General features: G+C 49.6%; 1 protein-coding gene across 1 annotated transcript; it reads left to right on the forward strand.

The window, feature by feature from the left end:
- Positions 1-4,276: 4,276 nt before the first annotated feature.
- Positions 4,277-17,311, forward strand: SH3BP4 (SH3-domain binding protein 4). Its single transcript, XM_010577902.1, has 4 exons — positions 4,277-4,394; positions 6,851-9,213; positions 16,652-16,840; positions 17,087-17,311. The coding sequence occupies exons 1-4, from the start codon at positions 4,277-4,279 to the stop codon at positions 17,309-17,311; spliced, it is 2,895 nt and encodes a 964-aa protein (XP_010576204.1).
- Positions 17,312-23,346: the final 6,035 nt, after the last annotated feature.

Raw genomic sequence — 23,346 nt, forward strand, 5'->3', positions numbered from 1 at the left:
GGGTCTCAGGAGGCTCCCCTGGGTCTGCGGGGCCAGGATGGGAAACCCTGTGGTTGGGTTTCCGGGCTAAGCCGTACCAGACGGTTTGCAGAAGTTATTTTTAACCTTTTCTGTGCCCCTGCATGCCGGGAAATGCTGCTGTTAGAAAGCTGAATGCTGTGCGTTCAAATGCTGCAGGAAAGAGACCTTGGGGGTTGTTTTCTTTAATAGGTTTTAATAAGTTTTTTAAATAGGTGCTACACCGTCACCAGCCCTAGACCCTCCCCAAACCTGCTGCTGCTCCATGCCTGGTGGAGAGGAGATCCAGGAGCAGGTAGAGCACTGATTCAAGACCCTGGAGATCCTTGCTGCTCCCCAGCTTGCTCATGACAGTGTTTCTACCCCTTGAGAAGTAGCCGGCCTCTCTGCAGAGAGGAGCGTGGCTAGGTCTGCATGTTCCATCTGTCCCTTCCCAAAAACCTTATTCACAGCCCCAGCTAATGCAAAGTTAAATCAATCCATGCTCTGCAAGTCCTTGTTGAAGACAGCTCTGCTGTTCCCCTGATGCGTGACTCACAGGATGGGTGTCCCATGATGTCCCTGCCAAGCAGAAGCGCAGCAGATGGGCAGGGGAGGTGACACAGCCGCTGTGTCACCCCAGGCGATGCCGGCGTAGGAGCAAGGGGTATCCAGAGAGAAGCCCTGCATCCCCCCACCGTGCTCCATCCCTGCCGCTTCTGTGCCCCAGGAAGCCAGTGAGGATTCACAGGGTGCCAGCCAGCGGGTGTGGGAACGTGCTTGTCGGGGCTTCCCTAAAGCTTTGCCCAACCCTCAGCAAAGCCTCTTTAGGATTTTGGAAAGATTAGTGACATGGCTGGTACTGTGGGGTGTAACCACCATGGAGCCCCTCCCCGGGCAGCTGCTGCCTGCTTGCTGCCTGCAAAGCTGCCTGTCGGATTTGTCGGGGTGAGGGAAACATGCAGCGGGTCCTCTGGCTTGCAGGGTTGGATTTTACCCTGCAGCATTGCCTTTCCCTCGTGGGAGGAAAAAAATGGCGTGAAAAGTGGGTGCGGGTGCCTTTGAGCTGGTTGCATGACGACATGCTGTCGCCTTTCTTGCTCGTGCAGGACGAGCTCTGGTTGCTCACAGCTTTCCTCCCCCCCCCATTCATTTTGGATGCTGTTTATGGCTTTGGGTAAACAGATGGGGCTGGGTTTTTCCTAGTCTATATTTAATCCTAGTCTATATTTAAAGTGCTTTCAGAGGAGTTTGCAGACCATTGTCTCAGAAGTGATTTCTAAACAAATCTTGCCCTATCCACCCTTGTTTCCCCCCAGCCTGCTCCCAACTGTCCCCTTTCATTCTCCCGTAGCCTGAGTTTGAATGCTTCCTGGTTATCTGTCCTGCCTCTGCATTTAGAAACAACTCGGGTCCGTCCCCTGGGACTGTCGGCTCCAAAAAATGGCTCCCACCCCAAGTCCAGCTGTGGGGGGCATGCAGCCCCATCCTTTTGTGTGTGTGAGAGCATTGCTACATCCAGCACAGACTGAGACGCAGCCAAGATTCTGCTTTTGGGAGAGGAAATACCTTTTCATAATCACTCATTTTAATATGTGTTCTTGCTACCTTTTGAGACCGCAGGGTGCATGTAAGGGAGACTTTTCCAGCTGTTTTTCCACACAGTCACATCTGTCCAGACCTTTAGCATAAAGCTTCTTATATAGTTACATAAATACAGGACAGGGGAGCATCCCTGCAAATCCCAGGCAGTGCGAGGCATGTGGATACATCGGTGAGAGTTGTCAGTGCACAGCTGTAATGATTGATATAAAAAATTATTTGGCACTGGACTACCAGACAGGTGTTTAAAATATATTTGTGGCTTGCACTTTGATTCATGGGAGAAATCACCTACCTGTGCCTGGTTTCTTTCTTGCTTTGTGCAGTGCTCACCAAGCAGGGGTGACCTTTGGGCTGTCAAAGTGGTTTTGTTTTTTTAGCAGGATTGTGTGCAAGCATCACTAAAATTAGTGAAAACTGCCACTTGAGCTATTTCTGCAATGACGATGCTGTGCACCTCATGCTGGATTTTTTTGCCTGTGTAGCTGTGGAAGACTTGAACCCTCCAGCTAGGGAGAAAAAAAAAAAACCTAGCTAGTGTCTGCAGGGTCTCTTTAGGGGGAGGCAGTAAGTGTTTAGGGTCTTTGCATGCCAGCTGGAAAATGTTCAATCCCAAACAGTGCCTCGCATTAATGAGACACAACACCCTGCCCGCCGTGGTGGTGCTCTGCAAAGGGGTGAGCTGAATGGGTGATGAACCATGCTAGCTAACGAGAGCGTCTTTCCTCGCTTCCTCGCTTCCCACTGACTGCTTATTGCTTTTTCTTGCTGCTGACGGCAGCTCCAAATCCCCTGTCTTACCTGGCCCGGCTCTGATAAGCACAGTCTTGACTCAAAGCCTGGTTTCTCTGTATTTAATGCCTGCCAAGCCCTCTCCCCTTGGAGTGCTCCCAGCAGGACCCGAAGCAACACTCTTCTCAAAGGGAAAAGTGTTTGCACACAAGTTCTCCCTTCCCTTTTCTGGCTGGAGCCTGGTGCATCCCTTCCAGCTAACTGCATTCCCGGCATACCGGCCCAGGGGATGGCTTGGGAAGCATTTCAAGCAGGCTGGAGTATCTCCTGCTCAGGCTCTCCCCTGCAAGTTTCCTCTTACTGCATTCCAGAAAAGGGCACTGAATCCTTCAAGGCTTGCTGCTGCTCTTCCTCGCCTGTGCTGGTGGAGAGAGACCCACTGGTTTAATAACAGCTGGCTGCAGCCAAAGCAATCAGCGCTTGTCTTCACGTTTCCATCAGCTCAGTATTCCCACCTAAGGAATTTGGGTTTCGGGATTGTTTTCTGCTTGATCTGATTTTCAAGCAGAGGGAGAAAAAAAAAATTGCATGGGAGGGGGAGAAAAGAAAAACAGTGTTAGGAGTGGATGAAAAGCCCTTTGGGTGATAGACTAAAGCAAGGGATTTGGATAGAACTTTTAATTGCACAGGACTTTATTTTTAAGAGCTGTTGGCGGTTTGTAGCCAGGCTGGAGTTTTGTGGCAAGTTTGTAGGGAGCAGGATGTAGGGATGCCTGTAGGGATGCTGGATGGCAGAATTTACCAGGATAATGCCAGGTATGTCAGACTGCATACCTGCTCCCTGGCACAAACCTGGAGGAGCAAAGCTCGGCTCAGGCTCTGTGCTCTCCAGCCTTGCCTTCAGCTAGCAGAGGCACCAGGCTTGCCTGCTCGCCCACATGCTCCTGGCCTTTCTGGCCACCCTCCAAGCCCCAGAGGACACAGGTGACACCAGAGGAGGTCTTACCAGCACTTGCATCAGTCATGGCATTAGCGGACAAAGTGACGGTGTGTTCTGCGGGCAGCGGGAAATGGGTTAATTTTCCTCTCGGCTCTGGTGTGCTGATGCAGCTGCTCTTCTACAGGGTTTCTGGAAGTGGTTTTGCAAGTGTTTCTGGGAAAAAAAAAAAAGGAGAAAAAGCCCCTTTATTTTTATTTTGCCTCAAGTGAAGCAGGGCAATCAGTGCAAGAAGGGACGTCTCTCTGCCTGGTCCCTGCCTGGTCAGCTGGGCAAAGGGGAGGGATGCAGGGAGCAAGCAGGAAGAGCCAGTCCCCATCCCAGGAGATCCCAGTGCTGCGGTGGGAGAGAGTGATGACACGGCTGACCGTGCAAAAAACCTGGTCCTGTGGGCCCTCCACACTTGCTAACCACTGCCCTGGGGTCCCACAACATCTGAGTGCTTGATGGTTTTATAAATATGTATTACAGCAATGTGCAAATGCCCTGAAAGCTCTTACAAAATGGGGAGAAGGACCAATTTATAAGCCTGGGAGCAATGTATCCCCAAATAACTCTTAAAGGCAAGAGGGATGCTTCGTACGGGGTGGTGGCCAGCAGTAGCATCATGCAAGACCAGGCTGCCCTCGCTACCCAAAGCCCTCGGTGATTTGTTGGCAGTGCCGTGCTTATTAGGAGCATCCAGGTTATCTTTCATGATGCTTTATGGAGAACATGAGGATGTTCTCCTGTATCACCACCACAGGGTTGGCTTGTGCCCAGGGAGAGCATCATCGGCGTGTGGATGGCATGGTGGGACCCAGAGCCTTTGCTAATGTGCTGGGGTTTGCTTCTCTCCCCCAGGCTGGTTCCCCAAGGTGACACCAGGGTCCCCGTAGCTGGCTCCGATCGCGGAGAGGCCATGGCTGCCTAGCGCTCCCCGGGACCACGGGGGTCGGCAGGCCAGAGATGGCGGCGCAGAGGATCCGGGCAGCCAACTCGGGTGGCCTGCCGCGGTGCAAGTCGGAGGGGACGCTCATCGACCTCAGCGAGGGCTTCGCCGAGAACAGCCTCTGCGACGTCAAAGGTGTGGAGGAACAGCTGGGCACCCCCACGGGATGGGTTGGGACGATGCCCCCTCCTCGGTTAGGGCACACCCTCTCACCCCTAGGGTCCAGGAAGGGGTTGGTTAATAATTAGCAGATGGCAGCTGATGGGGAAGAGCAGCAAGCGCTGATGAGCACATCCACGGGTACAAGGATGGGCATGGACCTGACACCAAGAGATCTAGCAGCCAAGAGAGGTGACAGCAACAAGGCGGTTGCAAGGGTTTGTTTTCCCCTTCCCCGGAGCTGGGAGCTTGCAGGTTGCTTGAATAATCCTTTTTCTTCTTTTTATTGCTTTTTCTTCAGCTGCATGTACCTTACCCAGCATAAAAGCCGTGTTCAGTGAGAAGGGAATTAACTGTTCCCCCGGCAGAAAGAGATCCCAAGAAATAACTCTGGGTGGAAGTTAAGCATGTGCCGAGGGCCTTTAAAAATAAACATGCACAAAAGCGATTGCTTTTGCAGGTGTAGCAAGAAGAGACCCAAACATCAAACGCTCTCACTGCAAATTAGATTGTTTTTAATGCGAAAATAGGAATTACTCATATTCTCCAAGGGTTTTGCTGGTTTCAGCACATCGTGTTAACCCTACTGCTGCGCCGGCTGTGTGCACAGCTCGGGGGCACACAGGGATGGCTACTTGCCCGTCTGATCGGACAGGGTGGGGAGACCAAAAAGGCCTCATCCTGCAGACAGCTCCGGCTGCCACACCGAGTTAACGGTGGCTTCCTACCAGGGTGGCAAAATAGTTTCAATACAGAGTTTATATATAGTTTTACGCTGAATAAATGTCCTCACGACTTTTGCCAACCTGCTGGCGGAGGAAGTGGGTTAACGATGAGTTGTTTAGGATGTGTACAAACTCTTCTCTTCTTCATATTTGATCCCTAGCGTATGCTTAAAGACTTTTCCTGCTCATCTGTATCTTCTCTTGCTTTGTAGTTTCTGTGTCCAAGAAGTGCTGCCAGCCTGCAGATAGTGACTGAAGGGATGCACAGTCTGATCTGCCATCCCTTCGTCTCCAGGATTTTAGGGGCTGCCTGTGTTTCTTAAATCCCCCTTTTGCCTCTAGAGAGCTCCCAAGCCTATTGAAGCAGGTTCTGTTGCAGCTTTGTATTGGTGAAAATCCAGCTCTCCTTGTTTTCTTAGGTCTGTCTAGTGAGATAAGACACATTTGAACATTGACGTGACATCATCTGCAGCTTGTTTCTAGTGCTTTTTACAGGAATAGGTCCTAAAAGTCAGAGCAAAACCAATAAATACAGTGACAGTGTAAGTATCTGTAGGCTTGACCCAGCTATCTTGCTTGTAATTGGGATCCCCTGGCAAGATGACTTTCACCTGGCACTGCTGAAAGTGACATTGGAGATGCTGCTAGGACCACAACAGCACTGCAGGATGGTGATGCTGTGCTTCTTTCTGAGGGTTCAAACTACATGACCTTCTTCAGAAATCGAGTTAATTTTTGTTGAGGAGCTTTGAAATATAGGTGCTGTGTAAAAGGAATGAGATGCTGGGTTTTTTGGCTGGTGTGATATGAAAACGTAGGAGTATGACATGCCCTTAGATGTTTCTTTCACTGAAACATGTTTCACTTGTGCAGGACCAGGGTTATGGCAGAGTGAGAGCACTTTTAGCCTGTGCTGGAAGTTATCTTGGGTTTACGTTACCTTGGGTTATCACATCATCTCTTTGAAGAGGAGGCATTCACCAGCTGCAGCACAGATAACTATTTGCATATGGAGAGTGCAATGGCAGTGCTAAAGAGCTGGTGGCCAAAGACCTTGAGATACCACTGAACAGATTGGTAGGATAATGGCTCTTCCCATGTAGCAATCATTGAGAACCCCCTGTAATTAACTTCTGTTATTTTAAATGTGAACATTTAAGGGCGTGCCTGCCATTCTAGCACATGCCTGTAGGAGCTTAGATCCCAACACACCAGGTGAAAAGGAGAGCTGATAAGAAGAGACTCCCACTCCCTCAAAACTCCATCCAACACATCTTCTTGTGAATCGTTCATCAGGGAGTTTAGTGAGGCTCTGGGATGCTGGCGTCTCGTAGAGGAGCAGCTGCATGGGGCCCTATATTGAGGGGGAGGCTTGTTGCTAAGGCACTTGTTTGCATGGCAAAGATAACAAGTTGCTGCTTCTCTTGGCTCTGGTTGCTCTTCCCAGCCGCGTCAATGCCCATCCCTTTAGATCATGAACCCTTTGGGGAAGAGGAATGTGAATGTATCAGAAGTAGCAGAGGGAGAAGTTTTGTTTAAGAATTTTAGGGGGGAAAAAAACCATACCTCCAGGTTTGAGAGGTTGTAAGACTACCTTACTTCACTGCTTAAAGTAGCATGGATTGCTGACCTGAAATAAATGCTTGCAAGTAAGTTGTGACTCTCTTGTGGATTGCTTACAGTGCTGTTTTCTTCTTGGCTTTGCAGTGCCTTCTCCTAGTGCCTTGCTGGTTGACAATCCCACGTCCTTTGGAAATGCGAAGGAAGTAATAGCAATCAAGGATTACTGTCCGACTAATTTCACCACTTTGAAGTTCTCCAAGGGGGACCACCTTTATGTCTTAGACACGTCGGGAGGTGAGTGGTGGTACGCTCACAACACCACAGAAATGGGTTACATCCCTTCCTCCTACGTCCAGCCAGTAAACTACCGCAACTCTTCCTTAACGGACAGCGGGATGATAGACAATCTACTGGAGAGCCCTGATGAGGGGGTCAAGGAGTTAGACCTGCTTGGAGAATGGACTGACTTGAAAAGAAACTCTGCAAAAACCTGCAATAACAACCCGTTCTTGAACGGAGTCCAGACAAACCCATTTCTGAATGGGAATTTGCAAACAGTGCCCAGCTCGGACAAAGAGTCCAACTCCAACGTCGCCGTTGACTTGCTGCTTTTTGACACAGGGGCTCCTACTTCAGCTGTTTCCAGTTCAGCTGCTAATAGCAGCCTGGGCAACATTTTTGATGAGTTTCCATCCACAAACAGGCTGGATCTGGAACAGCCTGTGAAAAGGGACAATCCATTCTTCAGAAGTAAACGCTCCTACAGTTTGTCTGAACTGTCCGTTCTTCAGGCCAAGTCAGACGCTCCGGCATCGTCGGGTTTCTTCAGCGGTTTGAAGTCTCCCACCCCTGAGCAGTTCCAGAGCCGGGAAGATTTTAGGACGGCGTGGCTGAACCACAGGAAGCTGGCTCGGTCTTGCCATGACTTAGATTTGCTTGGTCAAAATCCTGGCTGGGGTCAGACGCAACCAGTGGAGACCAACATTGTCTGCAAGCTGGATAGCTCTGGTGGAGCCGTTCAGCTTCCAGACACCAACATCAGCATCCACGTGCCAGAGGGCCATGTGTGCCCTGGGGAAACACAGCAGATCTCCATGAAAGCGATGCTGGATCCACCGCTGGAGCTGAACAGTGACAAGTGCAGCACCATCAGCCCGGTCCTGCAGATCAAACTCAGCAATATGGAGGTGAAAACCTTCATCATTCTGGAGATGAAAGTGTCGGCAGAGGTCAAGAATGACATCATGAGCAAGAGTTTGGTAGGACTGCAGTGTCTGCGGAGCGACATGAAAGAGGGGCCATACATGCCGATGCAGTTGAGCTACTCATATGGGGACACGATCCAGGTGCAGCTGGAGAACCTGGAGCCTTGCATGTACATCGCGGCCGTAGCCCAGGGGCAGAACATCCTCTACCCTTACACCGTTTGGGATTACATCAGCAAGAAGATCACGGTTGGTGTCTACGGCCCAAAACACATTCACCCATCCTTTAAAACCGTCGTGGCCATGTTCGGGCACGAATGTGCCCCCAAGACCCTCCTGGTGAACGAGGTCACAAGACAGTCCCACAGCCCAGCTCCCGTTGCCCTCCAGCTCTGGGGTAAGCATCAGTTTGCTCTCTCCCGGCCTCAGGACCTCAAGCTCTGCATGTTCTCCAACATGACCAACTACGAGGTGAAAGCTAGCGAGCAAGCCAAAATTGTGCGGGGCTTTCAGATGAAGCTAGGCAAGGTTAGCCGCCTTATCTTCCCCATTGCGTCCCATGACCCCAATGAGCTCTCAGACTTCACTCTAAGGATACAGGTCAAAGATGACAAGGATGCCATTTTGACCCAATTCTGTGTCCAGACGCCGCAGCCGCCTCCGAAAAGTGCCATCAAACCGATGGGGCAGAGGCGGTTCCTCAAGAAGAACGAGGTCGGAAAGATCATCCTTTCACCTCTTGCTGCCACCGCCAAGTATCCAGTTTTTCAGGACCGGCCAGTGTTGAGCTTGAAGTATGGCAAGCTGCTGAAGACGGTGGTGAGGCAAAGCAAGAACCACTATTTGCTGGAGTACAAGAAAGGAGATGTCATAGCCCTCCTCAGTGAGGAGAAGATTAGGTTAAAAGGGCAGCTGTGGACCAAGGAGTGGTATATTGGCTACTACCAGGGAAAAATAGGCCTTGTGCACACCAAAAACGTGCTGGTGGTTGGCAAGGTCAAGCCCAGCTACTTCTCTGGACCAGATCTCACCACCAGCCTGTTGCTCGAGCAGATCCTGAGGCCCTGCAAGTTCCTGACCTACATCTATGCCTCTGTGAGGACTCTGCTCATGGAGAACCTCAGCAGCTGGCGCTCCTTCGCTGATGCGCTGGGGTACTTGAATTTGCCGCTCACTTTTTTCTGCCGAGCGGAGTTGGACAGCGAGCCGGAGCGAGTGGCCTCCGTCTTGGAGAAGCTGAAGGAAGACTGCAACAACGCTGAGAACAAGGAGAGGAAGTCTTTCCAGAAGGAGCTCATGACGGTGAGTCTGAGGTCTGACGAGGGGTCTTAATTCCCTGCTGTGCAGCGTGATGAGGGTGAATGAGAGGTGGAAGCTTCCTAATTCAGTCTGTAGAAAATGAAGTCCATCTTTAAGGTCTTCTGCAGGCTGCTCGGCACAGCCATGTGGAAGTTCAGTCCTGTGGTTGTACGCGTTGGTGGGCTCCTAGTTTAATGGGATCATGGCCATAAATGAGGCACAAGTTGAGTGAAATACCATAAGTACATGTTGTGTGAGGGCAGCCAACAGGCTTGCTTTGGAAGGTATCTAACCTGAAGCCCTTCAAGATCAAGGTGATTTTGGTCCAGTGGTTTCATAGCACTTGACAGGTCCCTGCTGCTGGGTATTCATGTTTCAGCCTTCGATGATGTACACTTCTAGGAGTTACCTGAAAGCTGCTGGTCTCCTCAACCCCAGTGTCAAAGCATGCATCGTTGAAGGCAATGCTGATGGAAAACTGCAAAAAGGGCAAGAAACACAAAAGCTTTTCCTATACGGAGTGGGGTTGGTGAACTACATCTCAGGTCACATACTTTTGCATCACTAGGTGTGTCAAAGCATACTGGAAAAGGGTTTTACAGCTGCTGTGAAGAATGATGCTATACCTTTGCCTTCATGAAACAACCTCAAATTCCTCTATAATAGTGTCAGGTTATGTCTGCCCCTTCTCTTTTTGAGTGGCAGCTAAACCAAGGGCACCTGTGGATCGTGTTTGTAAATTGAAATGCATGCCTTGCTTGTGTCCTGAAAGGCATTTGGGGAAGTGCTGCCCGCAAGTATTTCTAGGATGCTGTTCGGAAGTCTCTTGCGAGAAATCATATTCATGATCATTTCTAGCGTTTCATATGAAGTGAGCCAAAGAAAATCCAGGACGAAATGACTGGAAGAGATTTGCAGCTCTTGCCTCTTAACAGGCTCTCCTGCAGAAGCAGGATAACTGAGTTACGGCGAATCATGTGGTTTAAAATGCCAATCGAATTAAGGAATAGCGACAGCTTCGCTTGGCCGTGATGGGTGCAGGCAGCAGCACACAAAATAAAATAACAAGTAGGCAGCCTGGATAAAGAGGACTGGAGCCAAATGAAGTATTTCATTTCCCAAACTCCCTTTAATAAGGGGGAAATTTGAGGATTGAATACGAGGTGTAAGGTGTTAGGAAGAGTACGGAACCCTTTGTTACTCATGGAAATATTGTCCAGTGAGTTCCCGGTGCCTGGCTATCACTTTGTGGCCCATGGGGCAATGTTTTAGCTTTGACTTTCGGGTGCCAGGTCATGCCACCAACGCTGCTTCTGTTGAGCCACTCCTCTGGCCATTATACACTGTTGTCTCTCTTCTTTCTGGGGCCATCCAGGAAGGGAAAATACCAAGGCTGGTGTCTGGCCCTGTGGTTCCCCCAAGGAGGGAGGGTTTGCTCCTTTAATCATTAGCCTCAGTGAAGGATGGGATGAAATCTGTGCTCCTCTTGTTGGATGCTTCCAAGGGCTTTGTGCTGTTTGCCTTACTGATTTGCAAACCTGTAAGTGTTTTTTTTATCTATTCTCTTTGTCTCCAGGATTCCCAGCCAGTCTGTAGGTCGTGGAAAATCTATGCCAGACCTCAGTGGGGAGACAAAGGGAAAGATAAGGCTCTTCAGATACTCAGGGAGCAACTAACTCAAGGGGACGGCCATAAGCTGCAGGAAAACATCCCGCTCCCCAAGGGATGCCTGGAGTGCAGAGCCCCAGAGCAGGTTTTATTTTCCTTGTTTGAATGGAGGCTAATCCTGAGCGTTGGCTCTGTTTCCTATTCTTTGTGAGTCTGAGCCTGTCGATAAAGGATGAGCTCTCTTCCTGGTGGAAGATGATGCTTCTTCTAAACCCCTTGCTGCTGTCAAATCCCCCTTAGCTTATGGAGAAATTAGACTGAGCCTGGTTTAAAAAAAAAAAAAGAAGAAGAAATAGATGTTTCGGGGGATGACATCAGAGCAGTAATGTATTTTATTGTGTTTAAATCTGATTTTGTTTGTAACAAATGGACTCACTTTCTGGCATCTGCTGGCAAGAAGAACTGGTTGGGTTAAGTTCTGATCTGACTGTTTCATCTTAAAGTTGGTTGTCTCCTCTCAAAGGGACTATGAAGGGAGAAGCAGTAAGTGCTTCTGATTTCAGCGTTGAATACATAAATTGCAGTGGCAGAGCCACGCACCAGCAGCCAAGCACAGAGAAGCCTGGTCATGATGACTAGTTAATAAGTAATCTGCATTTAATTGTTATTTTTCGAATCTAGTGCTAGCAGTGGTGTGTGAAGGTAACTGGGGGAATGTTGCTCAGAAGTTAGTCATCACATCAGAAAGAGAAACCTACCTATCCCCTCCCTCCTCTCTGCCCATTGAAAGCACACAGAAGCTCTTGCTAAAAAACCCTGCGCACAGATGCAAGAAGACCTCATTGCAGCTGGGCCACTGGTACCTGGCCATGCAGTGACTGCACTACCTGGTGCTCGGGAGCTGGGGTTAGGCCTGTCATGAGACACAGCATTTCTCTCTTTCTCTGAGTTTTCAATATAGTGTTTTTATAGAGCCTCACATTTATCATCCCTTCCAACAGATGCTGCTGTTGGGAAAAACATGGGTCTTCTGGGAATGCCATTGGGCATGTCAGCAGAGAGCTGTGGAAACAATGAGCTTTTTCTTCTCCAGGCTGCTTCTAAAGATCATACAGAAGATGATGTTGGGATTTTTTTTTTCCCCTTTGTTTTTTACCATTTGTTCTGACTGCAGGTATCTGCATGCTGCCTTTCTTCTACCAAAAGATACTGTTTGTCCCTGGTGTGTGCAGATCCCAAAGAGCTGCTGGTAGGCTCAAGCAGTCCTTAATGTCATGCAGAGCAGGATGTCCATCGCTTGGACCTTGCGCTGGCACGCCTGGAGCATGCCAGCCCAAGGTTGCTCATGTTGGGCCCCTCTTGCTCCTCCATCACAAAGCATCTGCTGGCTAATGGTAGTCCGTGTGCTGAATTTGGGTCCAGAGGGGAAAGCGCAACTCTTGTGCTTCTGCTTTCATGGGAACGAATCCCCACCACACATATAGATCCTGGACATTGCTCCCCTGAGGCACCACACTGCACCCTGCTGAAGTTGGTGAGGATGTTTTCTGTAGGGCATGGCTTGTCCTTGCATAGCCAAGTTGCTTCCAGCACAGAAGGAGAAAGAGTTGCTTGCAGGCTTCCAGCAAGGTCTCTTCATGCACAACACCTTGCCCTGTGCTCCTGTCAATTAATAGAAAGCTGTAGAAATGCCGCCCGACACCTTTCAGCTGTCATGTTGTCAGGCTCCTTGCTCTGTGGACAGCATAAGCCAAACCACTTTTATTTTCTGGGTCTGGCAGTAAATCTTTACTGCCTTCCCATCCCCAGTGCAGCAGTTGCAGACCCTGTGTTCTTGCTCCCATGCAATTTTGCTCTTGCAAAAAAAACAACCAACCAAAAAAAACCAAAACCCAAAAAGCCGCTTGCAGGTGCATTGATGGTACCTTCTCCAAGCCACCTGGGAGTGTGGCTGATGGCACTTGGTGTCATTTCAGAAGTGATGCCTTAAGCACCCCGAGACTCAGCCGGGCACCATGTTCAGGGAAATTGCCCCACAGAACCTGTGCCTGTGTTAGGTAAAAAAAAGAAATTAATATTTAAGATCGTGAGTGTGTACCACAGTATTTTAAGTGTGTGTGACTGGTGATTTTGGGGGTGCTGACAGCCAAAAGAAGCAAGCAGAAGACATGTTTACTGCCTAAAGCAAGTGTTGTTTTGGGGAGCACTCGTACAGAGGCGACTCGTTTGGGCCAAAAACCTGACCCGGATCCTGGCGAGGACGGTGGAGACAGGAGCCTGTGCACGAGCATCCTCTCACCCTGTGGGTCTCGCTGGCCCCTTGGGGACCCAGGACCTTTCTCCCCATGTTTGAGGAGGACCCAGGCGGGAGCTGTGGCACGGTGCCACCCCAGGCACATTGCCTGCCTGCCACGCTCGGGTCACGCATCCCTGCAGCAGTTAATGGGATGCTAAATATTACTGCTTAGGGTAACCACATCTCCGCTTCCCCCACCGATGTTTCGGGGGGGTGACTAATGCGTGATAACATTTGGACCCCCTGGGGTGCTTTCCAATTTAAATGCTATTTTTTTAAAAAAGTTATTAATTTTAAAAGTCCATTTCCATAACAGCTTGCACCACGCTTGGTGGGCACATGTGAACTCGGCGATGCTTTCTGCTCCAGAATATGTGGGGGTTAGGACTGGACAGACTGTGGGGAAGCTGCCTATTTGTGCATGGGGGAGCGAGCAGGGCTGGAGGCTCGCAGAGTCAGGAGTGAACCGTGAAGGTCACAGTGATGGGCATGGGCAGGGGTTTGCCACGCATCTGCAGGTGGTCTTTGGGGTTGCCTCTGTCTTCTGGCTTGGCTTGCTTTCTTCCAGATGCTGGTTTCCATCATTAGAGGATGGGAAATGGGATTCTGCATTTCAGAGCCAGGATGCAAATTCAGCCTCCCTTGGATGCCTTTTAAGTAGAGGCACTTCTGTGCCTCTTTGAACTGGGATTTGAATATCAAACCATCTCTTTTGCTGTGTGCTAGTCTGGTGGAGCAGGCTCGGAGCTTGCTCTGCTCTGAGGTTAATAAATGCTTTGGAAGTCACTGGCGAGGCACAGCCCACATCACGCCTCAGCAGGGAGCACAGCTGGGTACTGAGGGACGGAGATGCAGCGGGTGTATCCAGCTATCCAGGGAGGCTTGTCCAGGGTGGAGGAGGAGGATGGAAGGAAATTGTAGTGTAATCCCAAAAGCGCCTGCTGGAGGATTAAGTCTGTTGTGAGCCCTGCTAATCCCAGCCAGGCAGTCAGGGCTTCCAGGAGAGCCCTGTGTTTCATGTCTTTCTGTGATAGAGGGAGCAAGTTGTGCCCAGGCCAAAAAAAGTGTGTTGCTCTTACCACTAATATTCCCCCTTTGGCTCTGACCTTAGTGGCCCTGTGTCCTCCTTGCACCCCATCCCCACCTGGATTTCGTGCTGTCCCTATCTCCCATCACCTCTGCCCACCCTCCTGCATTTTCCCCAGCCCGTAATTTGTGTGCTGAGCCTCCCCAGCTCAAATCACCAGGGGAAAAGCACAGGAACTAGGTGGTTCTGTGGCCATCAGTAGGTTTCAGAGTTAACATTCTGTGTGGCGGGGAGCAATCCATCTCTTCCAAAGCTGGTGCTTTGAGTGATTATACAGTTCTCAATTACATCGCCTCCCAGCTGCTTTACCTGATGCTGTTTTCTTGTTTACTTCGAGCAGCAGAAGGAACAAGAGAATCTGTCTCCTGCAGCTCTATCCTTCTTAACCCCTGCGGCACATTTTGCTCCCGGTGGCCTCCTCCACTGCCTCAGACCTGCTCGGCCTCTGGCAAGAGATGAGAGCGACTCATCTAGCCTGCTTTGCTAAATACCAGGTTGTTTCAGGGTTTGCATGCAGGTGATCCAAGCCGCCTGGAAAGGCAGGTTTGAGGATGCTAAATCTGCTCTTCCTTAGGACCATCCAAATCCCTGCCTGCAGAGGAGAGGGTGATTAATCTGGGGGCTGGGTGGTAAGGTAGCATTGCTGGAGGGGAAGTGGTTACAGCACAGGTGTGAGATCTAAATGCTTCTTAATGCCCTTTTTAAAAAAAAAAAAAATGCTCTTTTGAATGTATTTTCCTTGCTTCCTTAAGAAGAGGGTTTATGACTTCTCTCCTTATACAGGAAACCAGTGTAAGCACTTTGGAGGAGCAAACAAACGTGGGTCTGCAGCTGTAATTAGATTGAGCCCAGCTTTAAGCTGGAAACAGATAAGGGAAAAATCAACATGCATTTGCTTTGCAAATTGCTGGAGTGGTTTCAGATGTTCCCATCTTCCCCCAACTGTGCCTGTGAATCCGCCTATGTGAGATTTTAACCCTTCTTCTGCCCCAGAGCCAAACCAGCTGGGGTTTGCCTAGACCCTCCATGCCAGGAGAGGATGTCAAGACCCACAGTGGCAGAAAGCAGGAGGATTCTGGCTGCATGGGGACCACCACATCCATGGTTTCTGTAATAACCAGCCCTGTGCTGTTGTTGAAAGTGCGGGTGATGTTTCTGATGGGGACCCATGTGCCAGCGTGGTTCCTTGGGTGCTCGCTGGTGTTCAGCATCCTTTGAAGAGGCTGTCCCTGCATCCCTGAGCTGTGGTTTGCCTCTACTGAAGTGAACACCACCCCTTGGTGTTCACCTATCCTGGAGCCACCATCCTGAGTCTGCTGGTGCCACGGCTCTGGATCTGGCCATAGGAAAAAAAGAGGGTACTTGACAAATTATTGCCCAAGGCAGGGTGTGGGGTCTGTTTGCTTGATTTCCATGTTTTAAAAAGGGGATGCCCATTTCGTAATGTAAAACACCTTTCTGCAACCACTTGAGGTTCAGGGTGGGATTTGCCCAGGGACAGGGGTTGTTGCTGAGGTTGTTGCAGTCCATGGGCTCTGGCAGAGGATGGGGAAGCCCTGGTGAGTGGGATGTTGATTCTGTCTGTCAGATCCTGTCCTCTGATAGTTGCCACTTAAACCCTTCCTTTCATGGGCCACGCTGTGGGTTTTCCCCTTTTACAACTTGCTTTCCACTTTGAGCGGATGTTAATGTGATTTGGTACCTAAAGATAGGAGCTAACCCTGCTCTGTCATTTCTTTCCTGGCTAAGTTATTGCTAGCTGGAAAACTCTTGACTGCTGCAATTCCTCTTCCCCACTTCTTCAAAACCATTTGCAGAAAATCTTGGCTTTTAGGTCAATAAATGACACAGAAGGAGGAGGTTTCTGAACTGGCACGGGAAGGCAGAGGGGCAGTGAGAAGAGCAACAACATCCCAAGCCGAGCGATGGTCCTGTAGTGCTGTCAACTGGCCCTTCGCCTGGGTCTTACCCCGGCCCATCTCCTCCCGAGGCTGATGTCCAAGTCCCATCCCAAAACGTACTGGCTGGCCCATGCCTGCCCACCCACCCATGCTGAAGGATGGTGCTCCTCCAGGCTCGGGGAGCCTCAGGCTCATGGACCATGCTGGATTAGTTACCTTGATTAAAGGCATCTGTTCTTCTCAGCCCCTGGGATGCTTTAAACTGCTTATGGTGGTGCCTGAACATCTTGAGGGGTTGCCTGAAAATAAGGTTGCAGTGGCTAGCCCAGGCTGCAAGCCTCATTGAACAGGGGTAGGGCGCTTGGTTCAATTAATGGGATTACTTGTCTGTTGAGCCTGATGGCCTAATTTCACCGGCTGTTGCTAGAAAGGGGGTGGGAGGATTTTAGGGGTGGCTTCTCGATGGACTTCCCTGCATGGTCCCATGGGTCACCTGCCATCTACTGCCTGCCTTGACTTTCTTGTTTGGTTTTCACCACTGCCCTTCAGGCCCTGCTGAAAATGGACTGCCAGGGGCTGGTTGTCCGGCTCATCCAGGATTTTGTGCTGCTGACCACAGCCGTGGAGGTGGCCCAGCGCTGGAGGGAGCTCGCGGAGAAGCTCGCCAAAGTCTCCAAGCAGCAGATGGATGCCTACGAGGCCCCGCACCGGGACAAGACAGGGACAGTGGACAGCGAGGTGAGAACGGATGGGTCTTGGTCTCCATGGGTCCCCTAGGGTTGCAGATACCTCCAGAGCACGTTCTTCTGGAGCACCTTGGGGGGATAAAAGGGATTTGGGTGTGCTGGGGTAACTTGGGGGTGTTTTTTCTCAGGAATGTGCTTGTTCTGGGATGGGGGTATGTTGGGGATGGCATCGCTTGCTCGCTGGCCACCCAGCCTGGCTCAGCTCTGATCTTCTCTCCCCTCTGCCCCATCACTGCAGGGCATGTGGAAGCCAGCATACGATTTCCTTCTCACCTGGAGCAGCCAGATGGGCGACAGCTACCGTGACGTGATCCAGGAGCTGCACACCGGGCTGGACAAGATGAAGAACCCCATCACCAAACGCTGGAAGCATCTCACCGGCACCCTGATCCTTGTCAACTCCTTGGACATGTTGCGGGCAGCTGCCTTCAGCCCACAAGACCACGAGGATTTTGCAATCTAGTTCCTGCAGTGATATTTTTGTCTACTTCTCATTTGCTGGGTTTTTTTTTCTGTGCTTTTTTCCCCTTTTTTTTAAGCAGTTGACTTTAAAAAGAAGCGGAGGTTGCTCTCCCCAGGTTTTAAGAGGCCAAAGTTTGCAAGTTCTCCACTGGGACTAGAAATCAGCAGGAGACATCTCTCCTTGATGGGAAGGCATCCAGAGGGGAATGGCTTTTCCTACAGCATTGATACCGGTTAAACTATTTCTTACTAAAAAAAACTTTAAAGGGGGCAAGGGAGTGGGGAGGGATCACAAAAGAGATCACATTTTTTAGGCATTTGCAAATAAAAGTCTAATTTTTGTAACAAGCAGTAAAGGTTGTAACCACTTTGGGGGGAAGCTGTGGTTGTTTTTTATGTTGTAGAAACTGCTTTTAAATTATCATTTTTGAGATGAACGTGAGTAATGTAAATATGTATTTTAAGAAGAAGCACAGTAAATTCCCTCCCCCACTGTCAGGCTTTGGCAGACTCCCAGACGTGACTGTAAAGCACCATATGAACTTGGGATGTCCTCAGCCCAACAAGCATCTTACACCAAAAAGGAGCTTGGTTTTTTTGTTGGTTTTTTTTTTTAACAGGCCCTGTGACTCATTTGATTGTTTTTTGTTTTATTTTCATGTCTCTGCGAACATGCATTTTCTCATTTGAGGACAGGGAGATGCTCATTGCCTGTTTGCAGATGCATGGGTACTGTTTTTAATCAGGAGAAGTGGCTGCTGCCCCTTGCGCTTTATCCCACCCGGGTGCTGCAGGACGTCTCTGGAAGAAGCTGGAGGTTTGGGGTTCACCAGAGACCTCCTTAGGAGATAGACCAGGAGGATGGTGAGAGTGGCTCGCCCTGCCACGGCAGCAAACTCTCCAGATGCTCCTGCTTTGGAGAAGAAGCCAGAAAAGGGGATAGAATTGTTGCCATCCATATATCCCTTTACACGCAGAAACAAAAAAAAAGAAGGAAAAGAGAAGATGTTTCTCCCAATTTGAAATCCAAGCTCACTGGAGATGTTCCAGACGTGCTTCATGACTTAATGCTCATTGCCATTGATTTCAGAGGGCTTCAAGTGGGGCTCTTCAAGGCTCCTAAAGTCCAGTTTAACTTGTAAATAGTCTTTACTATAAACCTGGTGCCAACGAGCTAAATATTTGTGGCACAGAGTGCCCAGATGTTTTCCCCCATTTGTTTTATAGCTGAGGCTTTTGAATGACCTCCCCTCCTCTTCCCGCTCCCCAGCTTTCAAATATTTTACATGGGAGGGAAATATTTTTTATTTTTGCACAGAACAATTATTTTAAGTGCAAAGTCTCTTTATAGTGAAACGCTGCTGCCACAGAAAGGTTAGTTTTTAAAGGATAATTTTCTTTCAGGTTAATAAAAAAAAAAAGAGAGAAAGAATGGGAAAGGCATCCAGTGGATTGTGCCAGCACAGCAGCCTCAGGAGGGAATGGTCTCCTTTCCTCTTCCCAAAATCACGTCCCCAGAAATGATCACTCTCGATGGACCCCACAAGAAGTAAATAGCACCTTAAATTTCTCCTCAGGGGCTTTAAGGAGTTTCCTATGCAACTTAACATAGCACAGAGAGAGGGTCCGTCAGCAGCTGAGCCCACTACCCGTCCCCTTTCTCTTTTCCTAAGGCACCCTAAGAGCACATTTTTCCATGCACGAGCAAAAATCCCCCATTGCAGTAAGGAATACCTCCTGCAGGAGCGTGTGTGCAGGCAGAGGGACAGCTTTCTCCTGAGGTTTTACCCAAATCTTGGCTTTCGCCATTCTCCTGGCAAGGTCCGGAGCTCTGCAGGAATGCCTGTGCTGGGCACCCCTGAGGGTGTCAGCAGCAGGCGAGGGCAGGAGTTGGAGCCTCCTGTATTTCAGGGATGTCCCTGAATTATTTCAGTTCATTTTGGTTTTTTTTTACCCCCCCCCCCCCTTGTTTTTTTTAACTACCTCAGGTACTCCATATACCCAACTTAACATTTCAGCAACAGCCTAAACCATGCTGTGCTCAGCTCGGATGGTGTGCACTCTGAGACCCGTGGGAGCACAGCCGGCGCGTTTTGAGGCCCATGGGGTGACCACTGCATTAATTTGTCCCTGTCCTCAGTCTGAAATCTAGTCCCTCCTCACGTGCTGGGACTGGGCGTATGTCCTTTGGATGCCTTCTGCCTGCTAAACATCAAGGCCTTCTCCAAAACTTCTGTCTGGGCTCTGCATTACCACCCTTTGTGCAGTAACTGGTTATTGTACTTACCTTTTAATGTTCCTTTTTTTTTTTTTCTTTTTTAAAGAAAAAAATTTTTGGAAAAAAAAATACTCCAATTAAAGCTGTTACTATTCCAGTACTCCTGAGTAGACATCTACTGTTGTCTCTTCATCTCAAAGCAGCTTTGATGCGTGGGATTAATTTAGTAGGTTTTCCACCATGCCAACAGCATGTTCCTCGCAGCACGTTTCCACACCTAGAGCCAGCAATCCCCTGGGGCCAATCTGAATCCGATTCTCCTTCCCTGTGCCTTTCCATCCTGCCCTCTGCAGGGTAAGGTCGCTGGAAACTATCTGGCCTCCCAAGCTGCTGCTTATGTTCAAGTACTAGGTAAGAAACTTTCTGAAGCAGGGAAAGCTTTGGTTGCAGGATTTGTTCTGGCGTGGAGATGTTTTTCTGGTTGTTTTCTGAATGGAGAAAACATCCTTGTATTTAGCCAAGGCAGTTGCGGTGTTCCTGATATGAATGGAGTTCAGATTTCAAGCCACGAAAGTGAAATATTAAGCTATCTGGCTGTGGCTTCAGTTTGCCAAAGGTGAAGAGGAGACATGACGGTTTGATTTCATCCTTAGCAGAAGCGTCTTGTGGTCCAGCATAACATGGGTCGTGAGGAGGACGTGTCGCACACAAGGATGTGCTTGGAACTTGCTTGGCACCCGTTGCTCCATCCATGCCTGGATGGGTGTGACTGTGTCCTCTCCTGAAAGCCTCGGTCCCTCCTTGCGAGGAGGGTGAGCTTGCAGGGGGGTGCACGCTGGTGGCTAATGAGCTCATGAAGCCAGGTACCAGTGCCTGCTGATACCAGGCCAGCTGGCTCATGGAAGGAGATTGGAAATTTCCTTCTTGGCATAATGTGGCTTGATTTCCAAAGCAAAACTGAGGTCTAGCCTAGGAGAAGATGAAGAGAGCAGGGGAAAAAAAATGAGAAAGTAAGCTTTTTGTGGAACTCATGAGCTAAGGAAGGTACCAGACATCCCTTTCCACTGTCAAAGGGAACGCACGAGCAAGTTCTTCCCAGACTCTTGCAGGGATGATGCATGAGGAGCCAGCTGTTGGCTGTCCTCCTTTTGTCTCCTGATCTCAGCTCTCCCTTGTTTCCCAAGCAGATTACTTTCCCATCTGTCTAACCCATTTAATTTTTCTTCCCTACCTTCAGGAGGCTGTTGGCCTCCAAAGCAGAGTGATGGACATACCGCTAGCATTCTTCTCCCTCCCAGGCTTGCTCAGCCCTTGCTGCATCATTTCCCCCCCTTGCTTCAGTACCCAGAGCTGTGGCCGTCACGGGATTTGGGCTGCGGTTCAGACACCGTCCAGGCTCTTGGGGCTTCGGTCAATTCATGACCCCAGTTGAGGCTCCCTGGAGAGAGCAGGGTGGCAGGGTGAGCACTGCTGCAGCCCAAAGGCTCGGCTGCGGCTATTGGAGAGTGGCTGTGTCGTGGACAGCATTTGGGCTTTAAAATTGTGCATTTGGGGCAAAGTTTTAATTGGGAGGATGATGCAGTTGAGCCATTATTTTACTCGCTGCTGCTGCTGCTTCTCAGCCCTCTGTTTCCTACAGATGCTTTCCTAGAATGGCTAGTTGCTCATTTTGTCCAGATACACATGCTTTGAGATGTGTGTGAACTGAGAAGAAAACCAGGGGAATAACAATCCCAGATTCAATTACATGTGTGGATCTGCTGGTCCAGTAAGATGCCTTGGCTTGCTTCCTTAAAACCCACGGATGGCTGTGTATCCTATTGCCTGCCTTTCTTTTCCCTCATTTCCAATTGCTAGCAAGTTTCCACTGCTAAGAAGCTCTCTTACCTCAGCTGCCCGTCCTTCCTTGTTTCCTTTCCTCTGTGAAGTTGGTCAGTGCCAGCAACCCATGGCTGGGGCGGTGGTTGATGTTGGGAGCCTCACAACGTAACATGGTGTGAAAATCCATCCTCCAGCACTGGTACGCCTGGTAAGAATGCAAAAAAGTGTGTGAGATGATGTCCCAGTGATGGTCTGCTGTGGCATATTCTGAATTATTTCTGAATTATGTGCATAAAGGGTTGGTTTCTGCTGCGGTTATCAGTCCTCTCCTGATGGCCCTGGTACTGCAGGTTCACCCCTGGGATGGGTGGGAAGGGTGCCCCACCATGGGTGCCTCGCCATGTGGGCACCTCACTCCTACATGGTCTGACTAGGAAGGGCACCGGTCATCTGATTTGAGCAGTTCCCCATTAGCTGCTTCACTGGTGACTGACTCCCTCTAATATTTCAACTTCAAGGAAAAGATGTTGGCTTTTCTTCCTTGGGCTGATCAGGGGAATGAGCTGCTTCAGTGCAGGTCACCTTGGAAATGCATTTGCACTGTTTTCTCCACTACTTCAGCCATCAAAATTGAATGATCAGCTTGCATCAGCTCAGCTTGGCACTAAATGACTGAAGAAGATATGTCAGAAGGGGAGGGGAAAGAAAAGTCACCTCTGGGTTATCGGTATCTGTACAGAAGAGCGGCTGTATCTGTGATTCTTGTTTTGTCCTCACCAGCTCTTGGTGTCCGGATGCCCAGTGCAGTTTGCAATGAAAACTAGAGTCTACGATTAACGACCCTGGAGGTCTCTGTGGATCTGTTTTCATCCCTAGAAATCCCTGCTGAAAATCAATTCCTTTGCTTCCTTCCCAGCTCTCAATTAAATGCTTCTTGTGGATTATTGCTGTCAGGACACCTTTATCTTGCAATAGGAGGAGCGGGTCATGAGTGCTGAGAGGAGAGGAGCTGGTTAAAGGGCTGCTCCTAGGTCTTCCTCTTATTGGCAGGTGTCTTTTGCCACCAAAACCTCATCCTTCCCAGGGCTGTCCCCTGCGTCCACCCTCCTCTGATGGCCATATCCCCCATGCCAGGTGCAGGCACAATGGTTTGCTTTGTGGAAAACCCTTGTAGAAGACACCCTTAGGGAGGATCACATTGCATTGCTTAGACTTCTGCCCTGGGTGCTGGGCTCTGCCGGCATCCCAGGCACATCTGGCTCAGCAGTCCTGTTCCAGATTGGGGTTTTCTTGTCTGCTGGACCCTTATGACCTTTTCACCTTAATAACCCAAGCTAATTTAATCAGGCCTGATCCCTCATAAAACATGGGCTTGAATGACTGTAAATTAACGGAGACGGTTATCATCCCTGGAAGTGCAACTCCCATTGCGCGTTTGCAGCATGACCTGCTCAAGTCTCCTGTCAAAAGCCCTTTTTTTTTGATAACAAGCTTTACCCAAAGCATGCCCTGGGGCTCGCCTCTTCACAGCTCAGCAGGCTTAATCCATTGGTGAAATTCAGGGACTTCCAAGCAATGAATGACACGTTTGGGGTTTTTTTATTATAATGGGGGGGAAAAAGCAGAATATAAAGGCATGTTTTTCCCAAAGGCTGTGTGCAGAGGAGCCTGGCCAAAAGAAAGTCAAGCCACTTGTTGAGCGGTCAGTTCTGCAAGGGGTGACTAATTGCTTGATTGGGGGTGGAAGGACCCTGATGTCCTACATGAAAAGGAAGGAGCTTCTGACTGGAGAGATGACCATATTATTTTTATTGCTGTTTAACAGACTCGCTTGATGTCAGGAGCGCCGCTGGTTGTGGTTTCCCCTTCCTTCCCCTGCCCATCACTGAATCCATTCTGCAGCCTCCCTTGTGGTATGCTGAAATCATCTCGGACCCACCCCTCCAAGGCGTTCGGACCAACCGTTTGTGGCCAAAACTCAAAGGACAGCCTCGCCG

The sequence above is a fragment of the Haliaeetus leucocephalus genome, unplaced genomic scaffold (genome assembly GCF_000737465.1).
Source record: "Haliaeetus leucocephalus isolate CR32 unplaced genomic scaffold, Haliaeetus_leucocephalus-4.0 Scaffold587, whole genome shotgun sequence".
Taxonomy (NCBI): domain Eukaryota; kingdom Metazoa; phylum Chordata; class Aves; order Accipitriformes; family Accipitridae; genus Haliaeetus; species Haliaeetus leucocephalus.